Source organism: Dama dama, chromosome 32, assembly GCF_033118175.1.
Source record: "Dama dama isolate Ldn47 chromosome 32, ASM3311817v1, whole genome shotgun sequence".
Taxonomy (NCBI): Eukaryota; Metazoa; Chordata; class Mammalia; order Artiodactyla; family Cervidae; genus Dama; species Dama dama.
Window position 1 is genome coordinate 9,932,981 of NC_083712.1, and position 18,723 is coordinate 9,951,703.

Here is an 18,723-nt window from a genome sequence, read left to right on the forward strand (position 1 = left end):
AACACTGATGTGTGCATTTAAATCTACAGATCTGACATATTAATAAAGGAACACATCTGAGTTCCCACAAATGAGACTTTTTTTCCCTCCACGAGCAATTTTGGGGGGTATCCTTGAGTATCTTTGTGGAAGTCAGAGAAAATATAGTGTTGTAGTAAGTGCCTGAATCTTTGCGAGGATCGGCAGGTGGGGTGTGATGAGCTGGAGGACATTCAGGGCCCTTAGTAACACCAACAACCAAGACTGGTCCCTTTGCCACAGAATACATTTGTTTCAAGTCTCTATTTGACATACTCTGAAAGTGGAAGTGTTGGTCGCTTAGTTTCAGGTCCAACTCTGCAACCCCATGGACTGCAGCCCACCAAGCTCTGTCTGTGGGGTTTCCCAGGCAAGAATCAATACTCAACTCAAATATCTCCTTTATTTTAGGTTTCCCTGCAGAAGGAGACTCTACCTCTAGGACCATCTATCTACAATATCCATATGGCGAGGGTTGTTTTGTCTTGAATTGAGCAGATGGAAATAGTTTTTCTTACTTCTTCTTCTCCACCCTTAGTCTGTGAGTTCTAGATCAGGGTCCTGGTCTCTGCACCAGCTCTGAGCCCCTGCCTGATCCAGGGGGTGTCTGTGAAAGGACATGGATTCCTTCCACATCTTTTTGCCATAGTCCCAGACCCTCAGCACCACGGGACCACACAGAGCTCCCTGAGGACCGCCTGTGAAATTAGCACTGAGTGTTCCAAATATTTTACCTTCCCTGACTATCATACAGCCTAAATTTTAGACTGAAGATCAATTTTATACCAGGATCAAGGAGGGCAGGGTTAATCTTTTTCCTCTAATATCTTTTTGCTGCAATACAAGCATTGTCATAACCAGTTGTTTTATTAAAATCTGTACATGGATGTGTCACAAAACACAAGGTACTTGAATCCTTTCTGGTTTTATTCTCTAATACCAATGAAAAGCAGGGTCTACAATATCATTTTGAATCATGTCATCTATTAACAGTTATTTCAGCCACTCAGATGTCACCATGATATCACATTACAAAAGAATTCATCTCCCCATAGGTCATCAAAGTGCAGCAAATGAAAACTTACCTCCAATAACAGCAAAATAATCAAATGAAAAAGAGATAATGTTCTTTGTGGGGGAAATGTCTCAATCTATCACTGATATCTTGAGGACTACAGACTAAAAAAGTAAGAGAGTGAAAGTCATGATGGGTTATTATGTGTTGAAAAGCTAAATGATATCAATGGTCTTAAAAGATGAATGTGGTTCCTGCGATAGGAGACCTGGATTATAAATGGACAACCTGGTGGAGCCGGTATGTTCTCTGTTGAGTTCAGTGCAAGCTACCGCAGGGAAGATAAACAGAAGGAGATAATTAAGGGAGCGTGGGGACTGTAACACTTCCCTGATGGATTGTAAGGTACCTGATGCGTAGATACGGGGTCAGCCTCCTTGGCACTTAATTCTGCAGCCCAGGGAGATGCGGAGAGCTGCACAGCAGACGGTGAATGAGAACATGTCCTGGGCAATTCCCAGCCTGGCAAGACTCTGCTTGTAGCAGGGATGCTGCACTGATTAAGCGAGGGTGAACCCTTTATAAAAATGTACTCTGACGCTCACAGGGAGCACTTTGCCTAAATTTTAGCTCTAATCATGGTTGCACACGGGGTTGCCAAGTTTTCCTTATTCTATCTTTCCTCAAAAGCTCTAGCTTAGAATTTTGACAAGAGACCTCAAATACAGCACAGGTTCAGTTCTCAGATGCCGGACAAAGAAAATCATCTTCATCGTCTTAAATCCAGCTCTCCTACTGTTAACAGTCATGAGAATCCCACTGTGACAGTGTCCATGTGTGTGCTTGGCCATTTCTGCTGTCATGATCATAAGGAATCTGGCATGTTCTTCCCTGCTGGAAATCATTGGAAATAACCATTGTACCCCAGCTAGAAACAGGATGCCTGCTCCATGTGAAACAGAATCCCAAGCAAAGGAATTCTTTTGTTCTAGTAACTCTAAAAATAAACAAGATCCTTTACCCACAACTTGAAAAAATGCTTTTGCCAAAGTGTTTTGCATTATGATGAAGAAAGCATGCTGGGTATAGAATCAAAACAGCACAGAGTCCCATGGAGCCCCACACGAACACCTGCCAGGTGGCCAACCACTTCTTCAGGAAGTCTTCAAGGCATTCTTGGACAGATCCCACTTGTTTAAGAATAAATAAGGGAAAATATTTCCTATATTGAATCTGAAAACTATTTTTCTGTATGCACATCTGGTATTTCAAACCAATGAATGGAATTATGTATCACTAATGTCTTTAGCAGCCCTGGTCCTTGCCCTCAGCAGATGTTTTTAATTAATTTTAGTTTTTAAATTCTTTCCCACCAACTGTTTTAAATATTTGAAAAGAGCTATTAATCACCTAACTTTTCTCTCAGCCAAACTGAAGATCACAAGTTTTCTAAACATTCCTCACATGTCATGGTTACCAGAACCTTCACTACAAATGCATTTCAAGTCCTCAGCAGCTCACTTGAACTACCTCACAGAACTGAAGTCTTCACCCCAGATATGGACCGCCTAGGCACATGGGACGAGAAGGAAATAATACCGGTGCCACAGCCATCTCTTAGCGCCAATGAGCCTCTGTTACCCAAAACACACGGTCCTTCTGTGTGCGCTATGACTTCATAATTTTCTCCTCATCATGTACATTTAAAGTTATTTTACTTCTCATTTTGAGTAAAATATCATACTAATTCCATTATTTTCTTATGTCTGCTTGTGTATGTACTAAATTGCTTCAGTCATGTTTGACCGTTTCCGACTCTGTGGACTGTACCCCGCGCCGGGCTCCTCTGTCCATGAGATTCTCCAGGAAAGAACACTGGAGTGGGTTGCCATGCCTTCCTCCAGGGAAGTCCTTCCCAACTCAGGGATTGAACTCACATCTTTTATGTCTCCTGCATTGGCAGGCGGGTTCTTTACCACAAGTACCACCTGAGAAGCCCTTCTTATGTCTAAAAATAATCTATTTGGCCAATCATCGATTTGAAGGGTTCCTGCATCTGTCATCAGATATTTATTTTCAGTCTTTCAGCTAGCATTGTCATGGTCTTTCCCCATCTGAGCATCTCCACACTGACAGGGCTCTGTTCTCCACCTGCTTATCCTTCTCCCCATGTTCTCCACTGTCTCCCACACAGTCTTCTGGGCCCTGTGGACATACATTCTTGCCAGGCTACATGATATTATCTACCCATCGGCAAGCCGTTTTTTTAGGAAAAGAGTTACCCTCTATTGTCATGGTCTGTGTATTATGAATCCCAACCTGTAAAGTCTCACTGAGACTACGTTTACAACTTTCAAAATCTTTAGACTTCTTACCCACTCTTTACTCACTGGTTTAGAATCTCACATGGCTATGCATCATTTCTCATCCTTTTCTAGGTGTTTGTTTGTTTGTTTGTTTCAATTATTTTTATTAGTTGGAGGATAATTACTTTACAATATTGTAGTGGTTTTTGCCATACATTGACATGAATCAGCCGTGGATTTACATGTGTTCCCCATCTCAATCCCCCCTCCCGCCTCCCTCTCCATCCCATCCCTCTGGGTCTTCCCAGTGCACCAGCCCTGAGCACTTGTCTCTTGCATCCAACCTGGGCTGGTGATCTGTTTCACCCTTGACAGTATACTTGTTTCAGTGCTGTTCTCTCACAACATCCCCCCCTCGCCTTCTCCCACAGAGTCCCAAAGTCTGTTCTGTACATCTGTGTCTCTTTTTCTGTTTTGCATATTGGGTTATCATTACCATCTTTTAAAATTCCATATATATGCGTTAGTATACTGTATTGGTCTTTATCTTTCTGGCTTACTTCACTCTGTATAATGGGCTCCAGTTTCACCCATCTCATTAGAACTGATTCAAATGAATTCTTTTTAATGGCTGAGTAATATACTCTGGCCTCCTCCAAGTGCATTATTCTTCATATCCTGCATCCAGGTTCTACAACCCTAGCATTTTATACATTATAAACTGGACATTTTCCTTCCTCTGTCTTTCATCTTAACTCCCTCTTCCAGAAGTGTCTCAGTCACACTGCATCCCACCGAGGCTGTGCCTTTGAGCACCTCCATCCAGCTAACTACGCATCTCATTCTTTCCACTTCAAAGCCCTAACCTTCCATCAGAAGAATGCCACGAAACAGGTGAAGGTTTGCTTGCAATCAACAAGACTCAAGCTGGCTCCACGATTCAACAGTTACAAAAACTGAAGTTGCCGCTGAAACTCCCTGTGGCCACTGCTGCCTTAGCATCCCAGGGTCACTGGAAGGGCCAAAAAGGCTTTTGTGGGCAGTGACCCACCAAGCAAGTGAACTTCGAGTTTACTCTCCATCTCACAGTTAAGAGCAGAGATGGAATTTCTTAGATCACTTGATTCCACGCCTCACTGCAGTTGACGGAGAAAACCTACCCCAACCACAGCAGCCTTAAGGAAAGCGCCACTCACCAGCCAGTCTCATAATAGCAGCAGGAAAGCACAGGACGTCTCAGAAGCAGCACTGCCTCCCAGGAAATACCACATAAATCCCAGGGAGATGTCCTGGATGGCTGAGAACTACAGTGACTACACTCAACAGGGGACTCACATGTATGCCTTGTATTAGAACAACTCGGATCCAAGTCTTGTGCTAATCTGAAGAAAGTCACTCCATGGAGAAGCATGAGAACCTCCTTCTCGCATTGGTTACCTGTTTCCTGGTTTGCTGCTTTACTTTCATCCACTTCCTTCAAATGCCTGAGTGTTTCTTCAAATTCCCTCCAGTGGAAAGAACAGATTATTACTATTTATTTTTATTTTATTTTATATTGTAGTGGTTTTTGCCATACATTGACATGAATCAGCCATGGCAGCATTATTACTATTTAAATTCACTGGTCCTGGCTGAGTCCTGAAGTCAGCCTCGCCCGCAGAGGTTCAGAAGCCTAAACTTCCCACTTCTGCTGCATTGGAGTGGTTACAAAGCTATCAAGATCACAGAGACAGTTACAAAAGGGGCTTCCCTGGTGGCTCAGTGGCGAAGATTCTGCCTGCAATGCAGGGGCCACAGGAAATGCGGGTTTGATCCCTGGGTCAGAAAGATCCACTGGAGGAGGGCATGGCAACCACTCCAGTACTCTTGCCTGGAGAATTCCATGGATAGAGGAGCCTGGTGGGCTACAGTCCATGGGGTCGCAAAGAGTTGGACAGGACTGAATCAACTTAGCATGCACACATGCAAAGGCAATTAACATATTTTACTAATCACTTGCAGACCTAGAAGAAGCATTAAAATCGCTGCATTTTAAACTGCTTACTCAGCAATTTTCATACACTTAATTTTTCAAAGGAAAAACTTTCAACCCAATTTTTTAAACATTTTTTTTTAATGTGGACCATTTTGAAAGTCTTTATTGAATTTGCTACAATATTGCTTCTGTTTTATATTTTGTTTTTCTGGCCACGAGGCATGTGATCAGGGATCGTACCAGCACCCCTGCACTGAAAGGTGAAGTCTTAACCACTGGATCACCAGGGAAGCCCCTCAACCCAACTTAAAAAAAATTATCATGTAGAAAATGTTAATCCTCGGGGAAAAAGAAGACCAAATTATTAATACTATGCACACTTTCTATTTTACATAGTTCATTGTCTTTACACTGACGGACATTAATGGCACATTAACTTACTAAGGCAATTTAAAACTTTTTAAAAAAGATAAAGAAAAAGTGAAAGTCACTCAGTTGTGTCTGACTCTTTGCAACCGCATGGACTGTAGCCTGCCAGGCTCCTCTGTCCATGGAATTATCCAGGCAAGAGTACTGGAGTGGGTAGCTGCTCCCTTTTCCAGGGGGGTCTTCCTGATCCAGAGATCCAACCAAGGTCTCCTGCACTGCAGGCAGATTCTTTACTGTCTGAACCACCAGGGAAGCCCTATTTTAAACAATTCATTGTCCTTACATTGATGGACATTAATGGCACATTAACTTATTAATGTAATTTTAAAGTTTTTAAGAAGATAAAATACATGGCAATTTTAAAATTTATTTTTTTGTGCATTCTATTTTTTTTTTTCAACATGTGTGTGTGCATACTAAAACCATGAGGGCATTCGAGGGCAGTGCTACCTTCAGCACTCTATAAAATAATTTTTTGTGTCATTTAAGGTGATATATGACCTGCATTTATCGCTCAGATTTTTAAAAATCCCTTTGGATACTTAAAGAGGAAGTGATACTCTAAAGAGCAGCGTTAAAGGCCCCGGTAGGATTTAGTTACTCTCCATCAGTGCTTTCATGGCGAGAAGTACCACGTTCTGTCTTGCTCTTCTCCATCTTTGAGGTCTGTTTGAAGTAAAGCGGTGCCCTTGGAAAGATTAACTCACCCAGACAGCGAGTCTCGGGGCCGCTCCAGAGCCCATTGGCTAAGCATTCTCTGACGTGGGACCCCACGAGCGTGTAGCCCGAGTTACACGTGAATATGGCTGTGGCACCGTAGACCGTCAGCGTTCCAATCTTGTTCCCATTTGGGGGAAAGGACAGGCTTCCACACGAGATCACTAGAAGGGAAAGAAAAACAGAGTGAGCATTGTTGCAGGTCTGACATAGACTACTCTCTGTGTAAAAAACCACAAAATCTCAAGTCTTCATCTTCATTAAGAATCTGGGGGGCAGGGGTGTCATCTCAGGGTGAGATGACCCATCACATGGGAAGTTTAATTTCCCTTCTCTTGTATCCTTGGAATGAAAACTTGAAACTTTAGAGTAGAATCCAAAATAGAATAAGTCCCTTCCTTCACACATTGCTATTTTTTTTTCATCCTCACAGGTAACTAAACTTTTCTTTAAATACACAGTGTACACATATCTTACCATACAAGCAAGTCAGTCCAACAAGTTGGCTTTCTGTCCTCTTTTCTGCTTACATCAATTGCAAGAATCACATCACAGTTACTGGACATCCACATGTGCATAACAGGAATTGAGACACATGGCTGGTCTTCCCCAAAGTCATCAACTGGTACAACATGTACGGACTTAAACCCCAGGATGCCCACTACAGTAGAAGGACTGAGTTCACTTTTTCTTTCATTTACTATTTGTTGGGACCATGAGCTTCATAAAAATGCTGACTATATGGAACATGTGCAGACTTTCTGAAAATTAAAAAAATATAAAAACTAGACCTTAACTGATTATAGATGTAGGCACCCAGTTTACATGTATGTTCCAGCATAATTATTGATCACTGACTACTTATACCCACACGATTAGTCCAGGTGGGGAGAGGAATGCAGTGGTCACTTTCATTATAGATACTTGTTATACCACCTGACTCCTTGTACTTGCAAAATCCACTCACAAAATCAACATCAGTCTGATGTTTGAGCGCGCACACACACACACACACACACACACACAGAAAATCAGCAGAATCTCAGGGGAGGAGGGAATCATAAAGTCATCAAGGTGAACTGCTCATTAGAGGCTTAAATGTGATTTAACAGGTGAGAATGAAAGTGAAAAGCTCTTCTAAAAGGAGTGATAAAAATTTCCTGCTGCACTAAGTGAGTTTTTATGTGCAAAGGGCTTGGGGCAAAGCCGCCAAGTAGCTAGAAATGACTGAGTCCTCGTTAGCAGTAAACAGTTAAGAGGCAGTAAAAGGCAAAGAACAAGCACACACATGCTGGCTGCAGGCCGCCCGGGGTCCACTGATCTTTGCCAGTTCTGAGCTGGGTGACACCGCCAACCTCTCTGGGTCTCTGAGCCCTTCTGGTTCATCTCTGCAGGTTAACGCCAGCCCCGGCCAGGTAGGGCTGTGTGCTGAGCTCGGTGAGAGGACAGCAGGTGGGGGTGCACTAAGGCAGTGCCCTGCACCTGGCCGGGGCTGGCCAGTGTCTGCCAAGGGTGAAGGACACCTCGGGGCCTATTTGGGGAACTGGTTCCAAAATCTGAAAGCCTTTACTGAAAATTCAAGTGAAGACAATTTTACCATTTAGACCAATCTTTTGAATTAAGCTGATTTTACTTCAAGACCCAAAACCCTGGTTCCGTTTCATACAGACACGCACAGCCTGGAAATGTGTGCTCTGGGGGCACCGCTCATCAGAAATCTGGAAAGATCAGCTCTGGAGTATGCTCTGATGAGAATGTTATCGTTGTTGAGGGGGCTGTGAGGACTTCTTAGTTTCTGGGATTGCTAAACTCTTACGGGGTCGTATCTCATGCATTCAGTAATACTGCTAATGCATTCGCTCTTCCACAAATCCATGGGTTTCAGTCAGATTCAGATTTTTTTTACAATTAATTATAAACTTCTCATTATGCCTTTTCTCAAACATGGTATGAACTTAACCTTGAGCGATGATATTTAAAGATCCCCTTGTAGCCACTCAGGATGGCTGGACCGTGTTTTGAAACCTCAGCGTTAGTAAGAAGGGAAGTCTGAGCACACCTCCTCTTGGAGGTCCTGACGCACTGTCAATGGTGGACCAGTGGAAAGGAGCATGGCTTTCACATCTGTTCTATTTTTTTAGCCTCTGTTAAAAATATCCTGGTGACTAAACTATTTTAGGCTTGTCCTCTACTAAGCTTCACTAGACTGTAAATAAGAACTACTGGGACAAAGCTTTAGCTTTCCAGCAGCTGGATAATGGGGTCTCAGATGTGGAGATCTGGGTGGCAGAAAACCCGCCATGTTAATGAGGTGGGCAGCACCAACGTGGAAGTCCCCTAACAGAAAGAGAGGACTCCTCTACCCTAAAAAACAAATGAAATCCTTCATCAAATTTCCAAGGGAAAGCTTTATGTCCCTGTTCTCTTCCCCTATCAAGCTTTCAAGAATAAAGACAGTAACCCTCAGATAATGCACACCCTTGGGCACAAAGCTTGGTCTCTTATACCATTTCCAGCAACAGGTAGCAGGGCTCCTTGGAGAAGAGCAGATTCCATGTTTGGGTGAGGAAAACTCAGGAGGAGCATAAAACACCCTGTCTTTATGAGGAAATGCGGCTGATTCAAAGATGTCAGAGGTTCAAGTGTAAACGCACGCCCCCTGGCCACAGGGTGACCAACCGAACAACAGATACTAACAAAGACACAAAACCAAAAGGCGAGCAAAGATTTCCGTGGAAGCCAATGCTTTTAGAAAAGGCCACACATCCTCAAGGACGTTCGAAGGAGACAAATAACAAAGTGAGACAGAACAGCTCCTGCTCAACGCAGTCAGTGAACGCCCAACCATCCGCAGAGAATGTCTGTGGCCCAGATGCCTGGAGACGTCTTCAGGCCTAGGGCCTGGTGGTGGCTGTCCACAGACCAGACTCAGCATGAGACCCAGCGGATTAAAGGATGTCAATTGGAAGTCGGGAAAACAGGCTTCTGAGAAATCAGAAAGAGGGAGGTAGAGATACAATTCATGGATGGCCAAAGCCAAGTTCTGCCTTCTTTTCACAAATGAGGGTGGAACTGGGCTGCCAATGGTTCAGTTTAAGAAACAGTGTGTTTTTCATCTTTTACTATTGTTGAGTCTGTAAATATTACTGACTGAACACCATTGTATTATGATTGGTCAATAGAATCCTATATCATTAGAACCACCATTTAATAGAGAAATCTGTAATCACTTTTTAAAATCCAGATGTGTATCAGAATGATCTTGGAATTTTCTGAAAAATACAAATGCCCAGGTATTGCTTTTTTAAAATTTTTTTCTGGAGCTCTAGATGTGTTTCTAAAGAGCAGTCATTTTTAAAAACAACTGAACTATATGATGATCTTTTACTTTTATCTAGTTTGTTTCCCTTTTTCTATTTGATATCAGTGCCACCACTTCATTAAGTTTATGTTCTCTAATTTCTCCATCTCTTTTGTTCTTTCTCAAACCTTTATCAAGTGTAGTGGAGAAGCTTTTGTATACATACTATATATATATATATACTATGTATAATATATATATTTTAGAAAATTTAAGAATTATTGCCTAGCTAAAAAAAATATGACATTTAATTCCACTTGGTTGACTTAGTATGAATACAATGCTTGATTTTTAATCTATATTCATTCAAAACTTTGATATAGTTCCATGTACTTTGGCATCTAGTATGACTACTAAAATTCTAGAAATTTATTATCTTAGTGATTTAAAAAAAAAGATTTCAACAAGGCTTAACATTTCTAATCCAATTCTGAGACTATAAAGAAATACAATGTTATTTTTAAAAAAAGGAAAGAAAAGAAATAAATTAACATGTGATACAGTAATATTAATTGAAGGAGAGATTTTGTTCCAATTCCACAAAATTTTACTCTAGTGTCCATTATTTGTTTTCATATCTTATTCAAGACTCCACATTGTATGTGATTGCACTGAGCAGCCTCAGCTGCATGCAACAAATTCTGGCAAATTCTCTTTTCATTTTTATTCTATTGCAAATATTTTCTAATTTTCCTTGTTATGGCTTCTTAGGTACATTCATCATTTAATAGTGGACATTTATCCATTACATGCAATCTAGAAAAATGGTACTGAAGAATTTACTTAGGGCAGCAGTGGAGAAACAGACATAGAGAACAGACTTATGGACATGGGGAGAGGGGAGGAGAGGGCGAGCTGTATGGAAGGAGTAACATGGAAACTGACATTAGCATATGTAAAATAGAGAGCCAACGGGAATTTGCTGTGAGGCTCAGGAAACTCAAACAGGGGCTCTGTGTCAACCTAGAGGGGTGGGATGGGGAGGTAGACGGGAGGGAGGGTCAGAAGGGATGGGATCTATGTATACCTATGGCTGATTCATGCTGAGGTTTGACAGAAAACAACAGAATTCTGTAAAGCGATTATCCTTCAATAAAAAATTAATTTAAAAAGTGGATATAAAAAAAGTGGATATTTAATTTGCAACTACACGGGACTTAAAAAGGTAATGCTGATATTAATTTATCATTTTGATACTAATTTCTCATTTAAATGCTTTCTCCTCTGCAATCACCCTGTTTTTTTTTTTAGTCTAACTTCATTGAGGCTTTTGATGGCTAAGTTGAAGATCTCTCTTAGTAAATGTCACATTGCACTTGCAAACGTGAGGGCCATTTTCAAATATCTTTTGATAGTGATTTCTAACACAATTCCATAGTGATTAAGAGAACAGACCCTATATGATTTCAATACCTTTAGACCATGAAATTTTTGCACCTTGTTTTATGTCCTTTGTGTTCCAGTGTCTCCTAGTTTACAACCTATGGGAACCTGAATAGAATGTGTATCCTACTGTTGTGTGAAAATTGTTTAAATCTTAATTATGTTGAATTGGTTCATAGTGCTTTTCAGGTCTACTATATTCTTCTACTTCTCTGTATACTCATTCTATTAATTTTTAAGAGTTTGATATTGAAACTCCAGCTAAAAATCTTAATTTATCTACTTAAAAATAATTGCAATATATAGGAGAACTATATGTAACCCTGTTATGCATTTTCCAAGTCTCCTGTAAATGTTCTCATACTTCCATAATTTAAAAAAAATAAAAAAGAGAAAAAGGGCAAAAGAAACAGTGTTTTTGTAAACACTCTTTTAAATATTAATAGAAGACTAGGGACCTCCCTGGTGGTCCAGTGATTAAGACTCCGTGCTTCTACTGCAGGGGCTCTGGGTTAAATCCTTGGTCAGGGAACTAGGCTCCACATGCCATGCAGCAGCGTCAAAAAATTAAATTAAAAATAAATAAATAAATAAATGGAAGGCTCTCCCTGTAAGTGTACAGCACCCCAGAATGGCAATCTGAGCCCTAAGTATACAAGGCTGGGGTGCAGAAGGCACCCCCCAGTCCAGCAAACCCCCCACCTTGGGGTCACAGGACAAACAGGGAGGATGGGAAACTGATGAGACTGGTTATCTGCAGGAGCTCCCCAAGAACTCCTCACCCACGGGAGGTGAGCCAGCGCCTGTGTGCGAGTCCCTATGTCCTGTGTGAAACTGACAGAGGATGTTGGCTGGGAAAGTCTGAAATAGCAGAAGGTAGAGGCCCCGACTCCTCCTCCACTCGCCTTCTGAGTTTAATGCCCGAGTCTCAGAATCACAGCCTGAGATTGCTGGTGGGAGGTCGCGGGGAGGGGGGCGCTCACTAATTCAGCTGTCTAACATGGAGAAGTTCAGCACCTTCAGTGACCGGGCGAGTCAAACCAGGACACCCTAGGGAATGGTGAGGGACCCATGAATAAATAAGCTTCGGGAGGGGTCCTGTCCACTCTCACTCTGAGCTCCCAGAGGTCTGGGCCCTTCCTGATCCACGTCCGTGATCCTGGTGAAGAGCATCAGTGGGCGCATCATCACCATTTGTCCCATTCAGATTCATAGACTGAATCAGAGTGACTATCACAGACAGTGAAGTGTTGTTTCTTTTGTCCTTTTCCCATTTTTATTCTGCTTTATTCTTGCTAAGCTGGGTATTTTATAAATCTGACACTGCTCTAACTGCTTGTTTTTGTGCATGATAATTTCCTGTGAACAATCCCACTACAGATTGTATATTAAATATATCTGAATCAAATAGAGCTCTGAACAATACTAATATTGTTTTATTTTTCTATTTATTCATATTTATTATGAAACCCACTCAGAAGCTTAACTGCTTATCTTGTACCTACGAGAATCATAATCTCCCTTTTCAAGACAGTTATTATTTGAGAACACAACATCCTTAGCATAAATGCATGAGCTCCCAAGATCCTAATTAGAAGGTTTGAATAGTCAGTGCATGGAGTAAGACTGATCTTTATAAACACAGACGTGGATTTGTTTTTGAGCTGATTTGAAGTATCTGAGTATTCTATCATAATATTTCAATGTCTGTAAAATATGATTGGTCACAAGGAAAAGCCAACACTTAACACTTAAGGCAGCAGTCATATAGTTAAGTATGTTGGAGAAAAATATACATTCCTCATTGTGATGAAAAGAAATGCCATTTGGTTACACCGCTGATGCAGAGGACGGACGACAGGCCCTCGAAAGGCAGATGCTGTCGCCATCAGGGATGCGGGCGGGCCTGGGGGGCGGGGCCACGCCTGTCACTCACCTCTGCACCGCGGCCTCTCCTCCCCCACGCTCCACGTGCCGTTGGCGTGGCATTGCAGCAGCCGCCGGCCCTCTAGGTAGTACCCGGGGCTGCAGCTCAGCACCACCTGCGCTCCGTACTCATTCAGGGACCCCGACACCAGCCTCCAGGTGACGTGTTCCGAGAGCTGAGCTTCGATGCCCGGGCAGGTGACCGCTGGAAAGAAACGCACTTCATGTCATCCCTTTGTTCTGAAGGGTCAGGCCAGGCCTGCTTTCCATGGTGAGGGCCCTGCCACGCGGAAAAGATGCCCTCACCTGGCATTCTAGGCTTTCCCTACCACCCACAGAGCCACACAGAAGTGATCTCGGGTGTCCAATGCAGTCCACAGCCTCATAGTAAGTGCACTGGAAATCCTGCAGTGAGATGACATGTGAGGGAATAAATCTCCTGTACAGTCTTGAGGTTCCGTGAAAATGATCATCAGGTAAATGGAGGCACGGACAGAACCTCTAACTTCTAACTTGTCCCCAACCTCTGAGAAACTTGCAAGAGTAGCTGACTAGTTGAAAAACCAGCTTCCAGCAAATTCAGGAAGTCAGATGCCCTCATTCCCTTCTTCCCCACGTAATATACTCTGCATATTACTGGATTTATTAGCACACAAAATCCAATGCACATGCATTAATACTGTGAAGAAAAGTGTTTAGCGAGTTTTAAAGGAGAGAATCTATTCATGCCTTTAGGAAACAAACTAGAATTACAATAGAGACCTAAAAAGAGCAGTCGAGATACCTGTAATAACAGTAGTAATAGCAAGAGTCCTAGCACATTATTACTGGAGTGGAGTCAAGGGATTTATGGATATGCTGACAATATATGTAAAATTTGGTACATGTAAGTTTGTACATTTTCTGAAGAGTACAATAATATTTAACATTAATTTTACAACATTAAGAATTAGAACTCTACTTCTCTAAATATGAAGTTACATCAGCTAGTAACCATCACAGACAGCTATCCACAAAGCTGACCTGATTGATTAATTTATTAAGCCTGTAAGAAGTAGCTAGAGATACCACAAGCCTTTCCCCCTCCCCCCCAGAATGCTATTAATAAATATCTTGTACTTATAAATTGTATACAAGTTCACTATAATTGAATCAGACATAGCCAAAGTGTTACAAACATCCCATTTAATCTTCTTTTAATAACTTTACTATTACTATGTGCAAATAAACAGAAAAATTAGGCCTTTTTGGATAATTACAATAGTAATATCAGCAAGGGTTGAAATATGAAAGGGATTTCCTAATTTGAAAGTAGTCCTCTGGACTTGCCCGGTGGTGCAGTGGATGAGAATCCGCCTGCGAGTGCAGGGTGTGGGTTCGATCCCTGGTCCGGGAAGGTCCCACATGTCAGGAGCAACTAAGCCCGTGGGCCACAACCACTGAAGCCAGTACGCCCGAGAGCCTGTGCTCTGCAATGGAAGCCGCCATGTGAGAAGCCCACACTGCAGCTAAAAGCGGCCCTGCTCACCACAACTAGAAAGGCCCATGCTCAGGAACAAAGACCCAGCACAGCCAGAACAATTAATTCAGAAAAAAGTAATCCTTAGATCTAATTCTCTTAGGTATTCTTTAGATAAAACAATGATCTAAAATTTGCATGCATATTCATGTGTTTTACCTAGTGATACAAATAATTTTTTTCCTAACCAGATTACGTTTAGAATTCCAGGCATGATTGCCATTTCTGAAAAGACTTTAATGTCTTTAACCTTACAAATCCAAAACTTAATTTCAATCCTACTGCACATTTCAAATAAAATCCACTTCATTTCACCAAGACGGTGTTTCTGGAATTAATGTGATTGTTTTTAATTACTGAACAATCTTTTATAAACTCTATTTCTGCCAAGAAGGATTTAGTGTTGGCGTACACAATGGAACAGAAGCTTTCTTCCATTAATATCATCCATAGCAATGGTTTCCAAATTCCACATGATAACCTCTTTCTTTATGAAAATGGTATTTGGTTTGCTTTGTAATTATCTGATCCTAGTTTAATTGTCTGCTTGCCTCTCTGTCTTTCTGCTAGGCTCTGAGCTCTTTTATTGTAAACACTATGTCCTTCCACAGTTTTTTTTTTCTTTTGAGATTAATGTCCAAGTAAAAGCAAGTGCTGGTGACATGGAGTGTGTCTGTATATGAGTGTTTGTGTGAGTGTATGTGTGCTCTGAAGAGTAACATGCCAAAAAAAGTGTTGTGACAGCAAAAGCAACAAATAAACAAACAACAACAATAAAAAACCCACAAAGAAACCGAGGCACTAAAGCATATAGGTAGAAACTGAGAGTAAAAAAGGAAAAAGTGAGAACTAGAATAAATATTTATCCAAAGTCTACCTTGCCCTTTGTTTACTAAAGGAAGAGAGGGGAAGGGTGGAGCTTTCCAGAAATTTCTGCAGATGTGATTATATTTGTTTGATATTTTCAAAGACACTTCAAGGAAGAGAGTGTACAGAAATGTAGTCTAAAGCCTACCATGTTTATTCAGGTGGTGATATCTGAGTTATGCAAACCAAGATGACAGCAGAAGTCCAGTCCCTGCAAACTGTGGTTACTGGACCCCCTCTTGATAAGCTTCTCTACATGCAGGTCTTTGCTCATAAAACAAGGCAAACTGTCCCCACAAAAGGATCCCCCTGCCCTGTCCTGCCAACCAAGATGTCACAGACAATGCACTTGGCCCGGAAGCAAGGGAGCCATAGCCCTGCAGCAGACCTGGGAGTCTCGTAGGAGAATCAGAGCAGAAACTTCTGCGTGCCCAGCATGCCTGCCTGTTCTCCTCGTGGCGTGTTGAGGAGCAGTCAGGCCCCCAAGTCAGAAACCTGAGCCATGTTCTCATGAGCTCATCCCCAGCCCCCACCCTCGGTCACTGTGTTCCTTTCTCACCGGCGCCTTCCCCAGCCACCAGTCAGCTCTGAACTCTGGGGAAAACTCCACCTGCCTGCACTTAACCCAATTTCATGAAAATATTAATCTCCTTCTGCTTCTTCATTAAAAACCCATGTGGTCTCTTACTTCTGACTTCAGTATTATGCTTTTGAAACTAACTCATGTTAAGCCACACAGCTGTAGGGTTTGTTTGCATTTCTATATATTCTATACATTCTCAATGGATCGATGTATCCATTCCTTACTGATAGCCACTGGGATCATCTTGCATTCTTGGCTTTTACAAACTGCAGCTTTGAGCATGTCCTTAGATGAACATCCTTCTGTCAGCCTGTAGATATGTTTCTAGGGAGTAACTACTACTGGCTCTTAAGATATTTTCAACTTTAGGACACACAGCCAAATGCTTTTCCAAAGAGACTATGTCAACTTACCACCTTCACCAGCAATGCACTAGAGTTCCACTGGTCTAGCATCTCTGTTGATACAGGTAGCTAGTCTTTTTATTTTATAAAGTTATATGTCCTGATGTGAGGTATAGTGGTATTATTTGATATTCTGCATTCTTCTCAATGGAACTCCTTAATCAATCCTTAATACAGTCCTTCAAATATCTTTACCCTTTCTAAGTTTGCCTTTATCAAGCTCTCAAACATAGGTTTTGAAGAATAAAAGTACTGAAACAACATATATCTAATTTTTCCTTTGTTATTGGTTTTTTTGTGAGCTTACAAAGTCTTTACCTGACCCAGGCTCATGCAGGTGGGTTGATGGAAAGGGGAAGTTGTATTTTCACAGATTTATGTTCCACCTTCCCCATTTAGCCTGTCGTCATTCTGCGTTGGTTGTGTCTGCATTGTGGGGCAGGTCCAGACTCAGTTTCCCATCTGAGTGTCCTGTTGAGCCACATATTGAAAAGACCTCTGTGTCTTCCCTCAATGGGATGCCATGTTCACTTTGTCAAAAGACCAACCAGCCTTGTCCCCAGGTCTGTATCCTCTGCCATCGGTCTGTTTCCTAGGGCCAGCACCACCCCATTGAAAGCCTGTGCCCGTGTAGTACAGCCAGGAATCAGGTGTGTTGTGGAAACGCGCCATCTATGAGCTGGTCAGTCTTTGTGGAGACGTATGAGGAGGACTCAGAGGAGGCACACCCTGTGTTGGGGGTCTGCTCCACAGCTGGATCTGATGGGAGGGTGAAAATGGAGGCTCCCTGTTGGGAGCACACACACACACACACACACACACGCACACACACACGCACACACACGAAGGCAGAACCCCAGGATCTCCTAGAATCCGGTTTCAGACCTCAGTGGCGAAAGGGAAATGACAGGATGATGTGAGGAGAGTCGATGGAGCATCTGTGGGCAGTGAGACTACTGGTGTGTTTTTCTTCCTTTTTCACTCTTTTCCGTAGTTTCCAGGTTTTCCACACATTACTGATGGCCAGAGAAAAACCACACAAGGAGTCAAAGGATTTAGGAGCACTGGCCTGATGATCACAAAGAGCACTTTCTTTCAAAAAATGAATACTCTGGAAAAAGGTGAAAGTTAAGAAAATATTTTTTCAGACAAAAACTTACAACAGTTGAACTAAGTGCCAATGAAAGAATGTGCTGCCTTGTGACACAAAAATGTATGTACATATACATCACACAACTATGTATATACACACACATATACACATACACAAATCAGGTAAGATCATGGCATCTTACTTCATGGCATCACTTCATGGCAAATAGATGGGGAAAAAATGGAAACAGTGACAGACTTTATTTTATTGGGCTCCAAAGTCACTGTGGATGGTGACTGCAGGCACAAAATTAAAAGATACTTAGTCCTTGGAAGAGAAGCTATGACCAACCTAGACGCATATTAAAAAGCAAAGATACCACTTTACCAACAAAGGTCCATCTAGTCAAAGCTTTGGTTTTTCCAGTAGTCATGTATGGATGTGAGAGTTGGACCATAAATAAAGCTGAGCATCGTAGAATTGATGCTTTTGAACTGTGGTGTTGGAGAAGACTCTTGAGAGTCCCTTGGACTGCAAGGAGATCCAACCAGTCCATCCTAAAGGAGATCAGTCCTGGGTGTTCTTTGGAAGGACTGATGCTGAAGCTGAAACTCCAATACTCTGGCTACCGGATGCAAAGAATTGACTCATTAGAAAAGACCCTGATGCTGGGAAAGACTGAAGGCAGGAGGAGAAGGGGACAGCAGAGGATGAGATGGTTGGATGGCATCACCGACTCTATGGACACGAGTTTGAGAAAACTCTGGGAGATGGTGAAGGACAGGATAGACTGCGTGCTGCAGTCCATGGGGTCACAGAGTAGGACATGACTGAGCAACTGAACAACAATATTAATCTTGATTGTACAAATATAAAATATTACATAAATCAATGCCTAATAGTTTAACAGGCGATTATTTAGAAAAACTAGACTGCTTCTGTTGTATTCTTAATTTTTAAAATTCCTTCCCACTACATCAATACTTTGAGGGGGGAAAAAAAAAGAAAAGAGAACAGAGACACAGGCTATAGGGGGAACATGGGCACACATCACACGAGGGAGTTGCAGGAGTAATATATAGAGAGCTGAGTACTTTGCCTGATAGGGGTATTTTCCTTTCATGACA

At 42.0% G+C, this 18,723-nt stretch overlaps 1 protein-coding gene across 1 annotated transcript in view; it reads right to left on the bottom strand.

Annotated features, from left to right (window-relative positions):
- CSMD1 (CUB and Sushi multiple domains 1) overlaps window positions 1-18,723 on the bottom strand; it is a 1,628,138-nt gene that overhangs the window by 65,757 nt on the left and 1,543,658 nt on the right. Inside the window, exons 51-52 of the mRNA XM_061134533.1 lie at window positions 13,141-13,335; window positions 6,451-6,624 (exon numbers count right to left, since the gene is read on the bottom strand). Of these exons, the coding sequence (XP_060990516.1) occupies window positions 6,451-6,624; window positions 13,141-13,335 (369 nt within the window). The remainder of the gene's footprint in view (window positions 1-6,450; window positions 6,625-13,140; window positions 13,336-18,723) is intronic.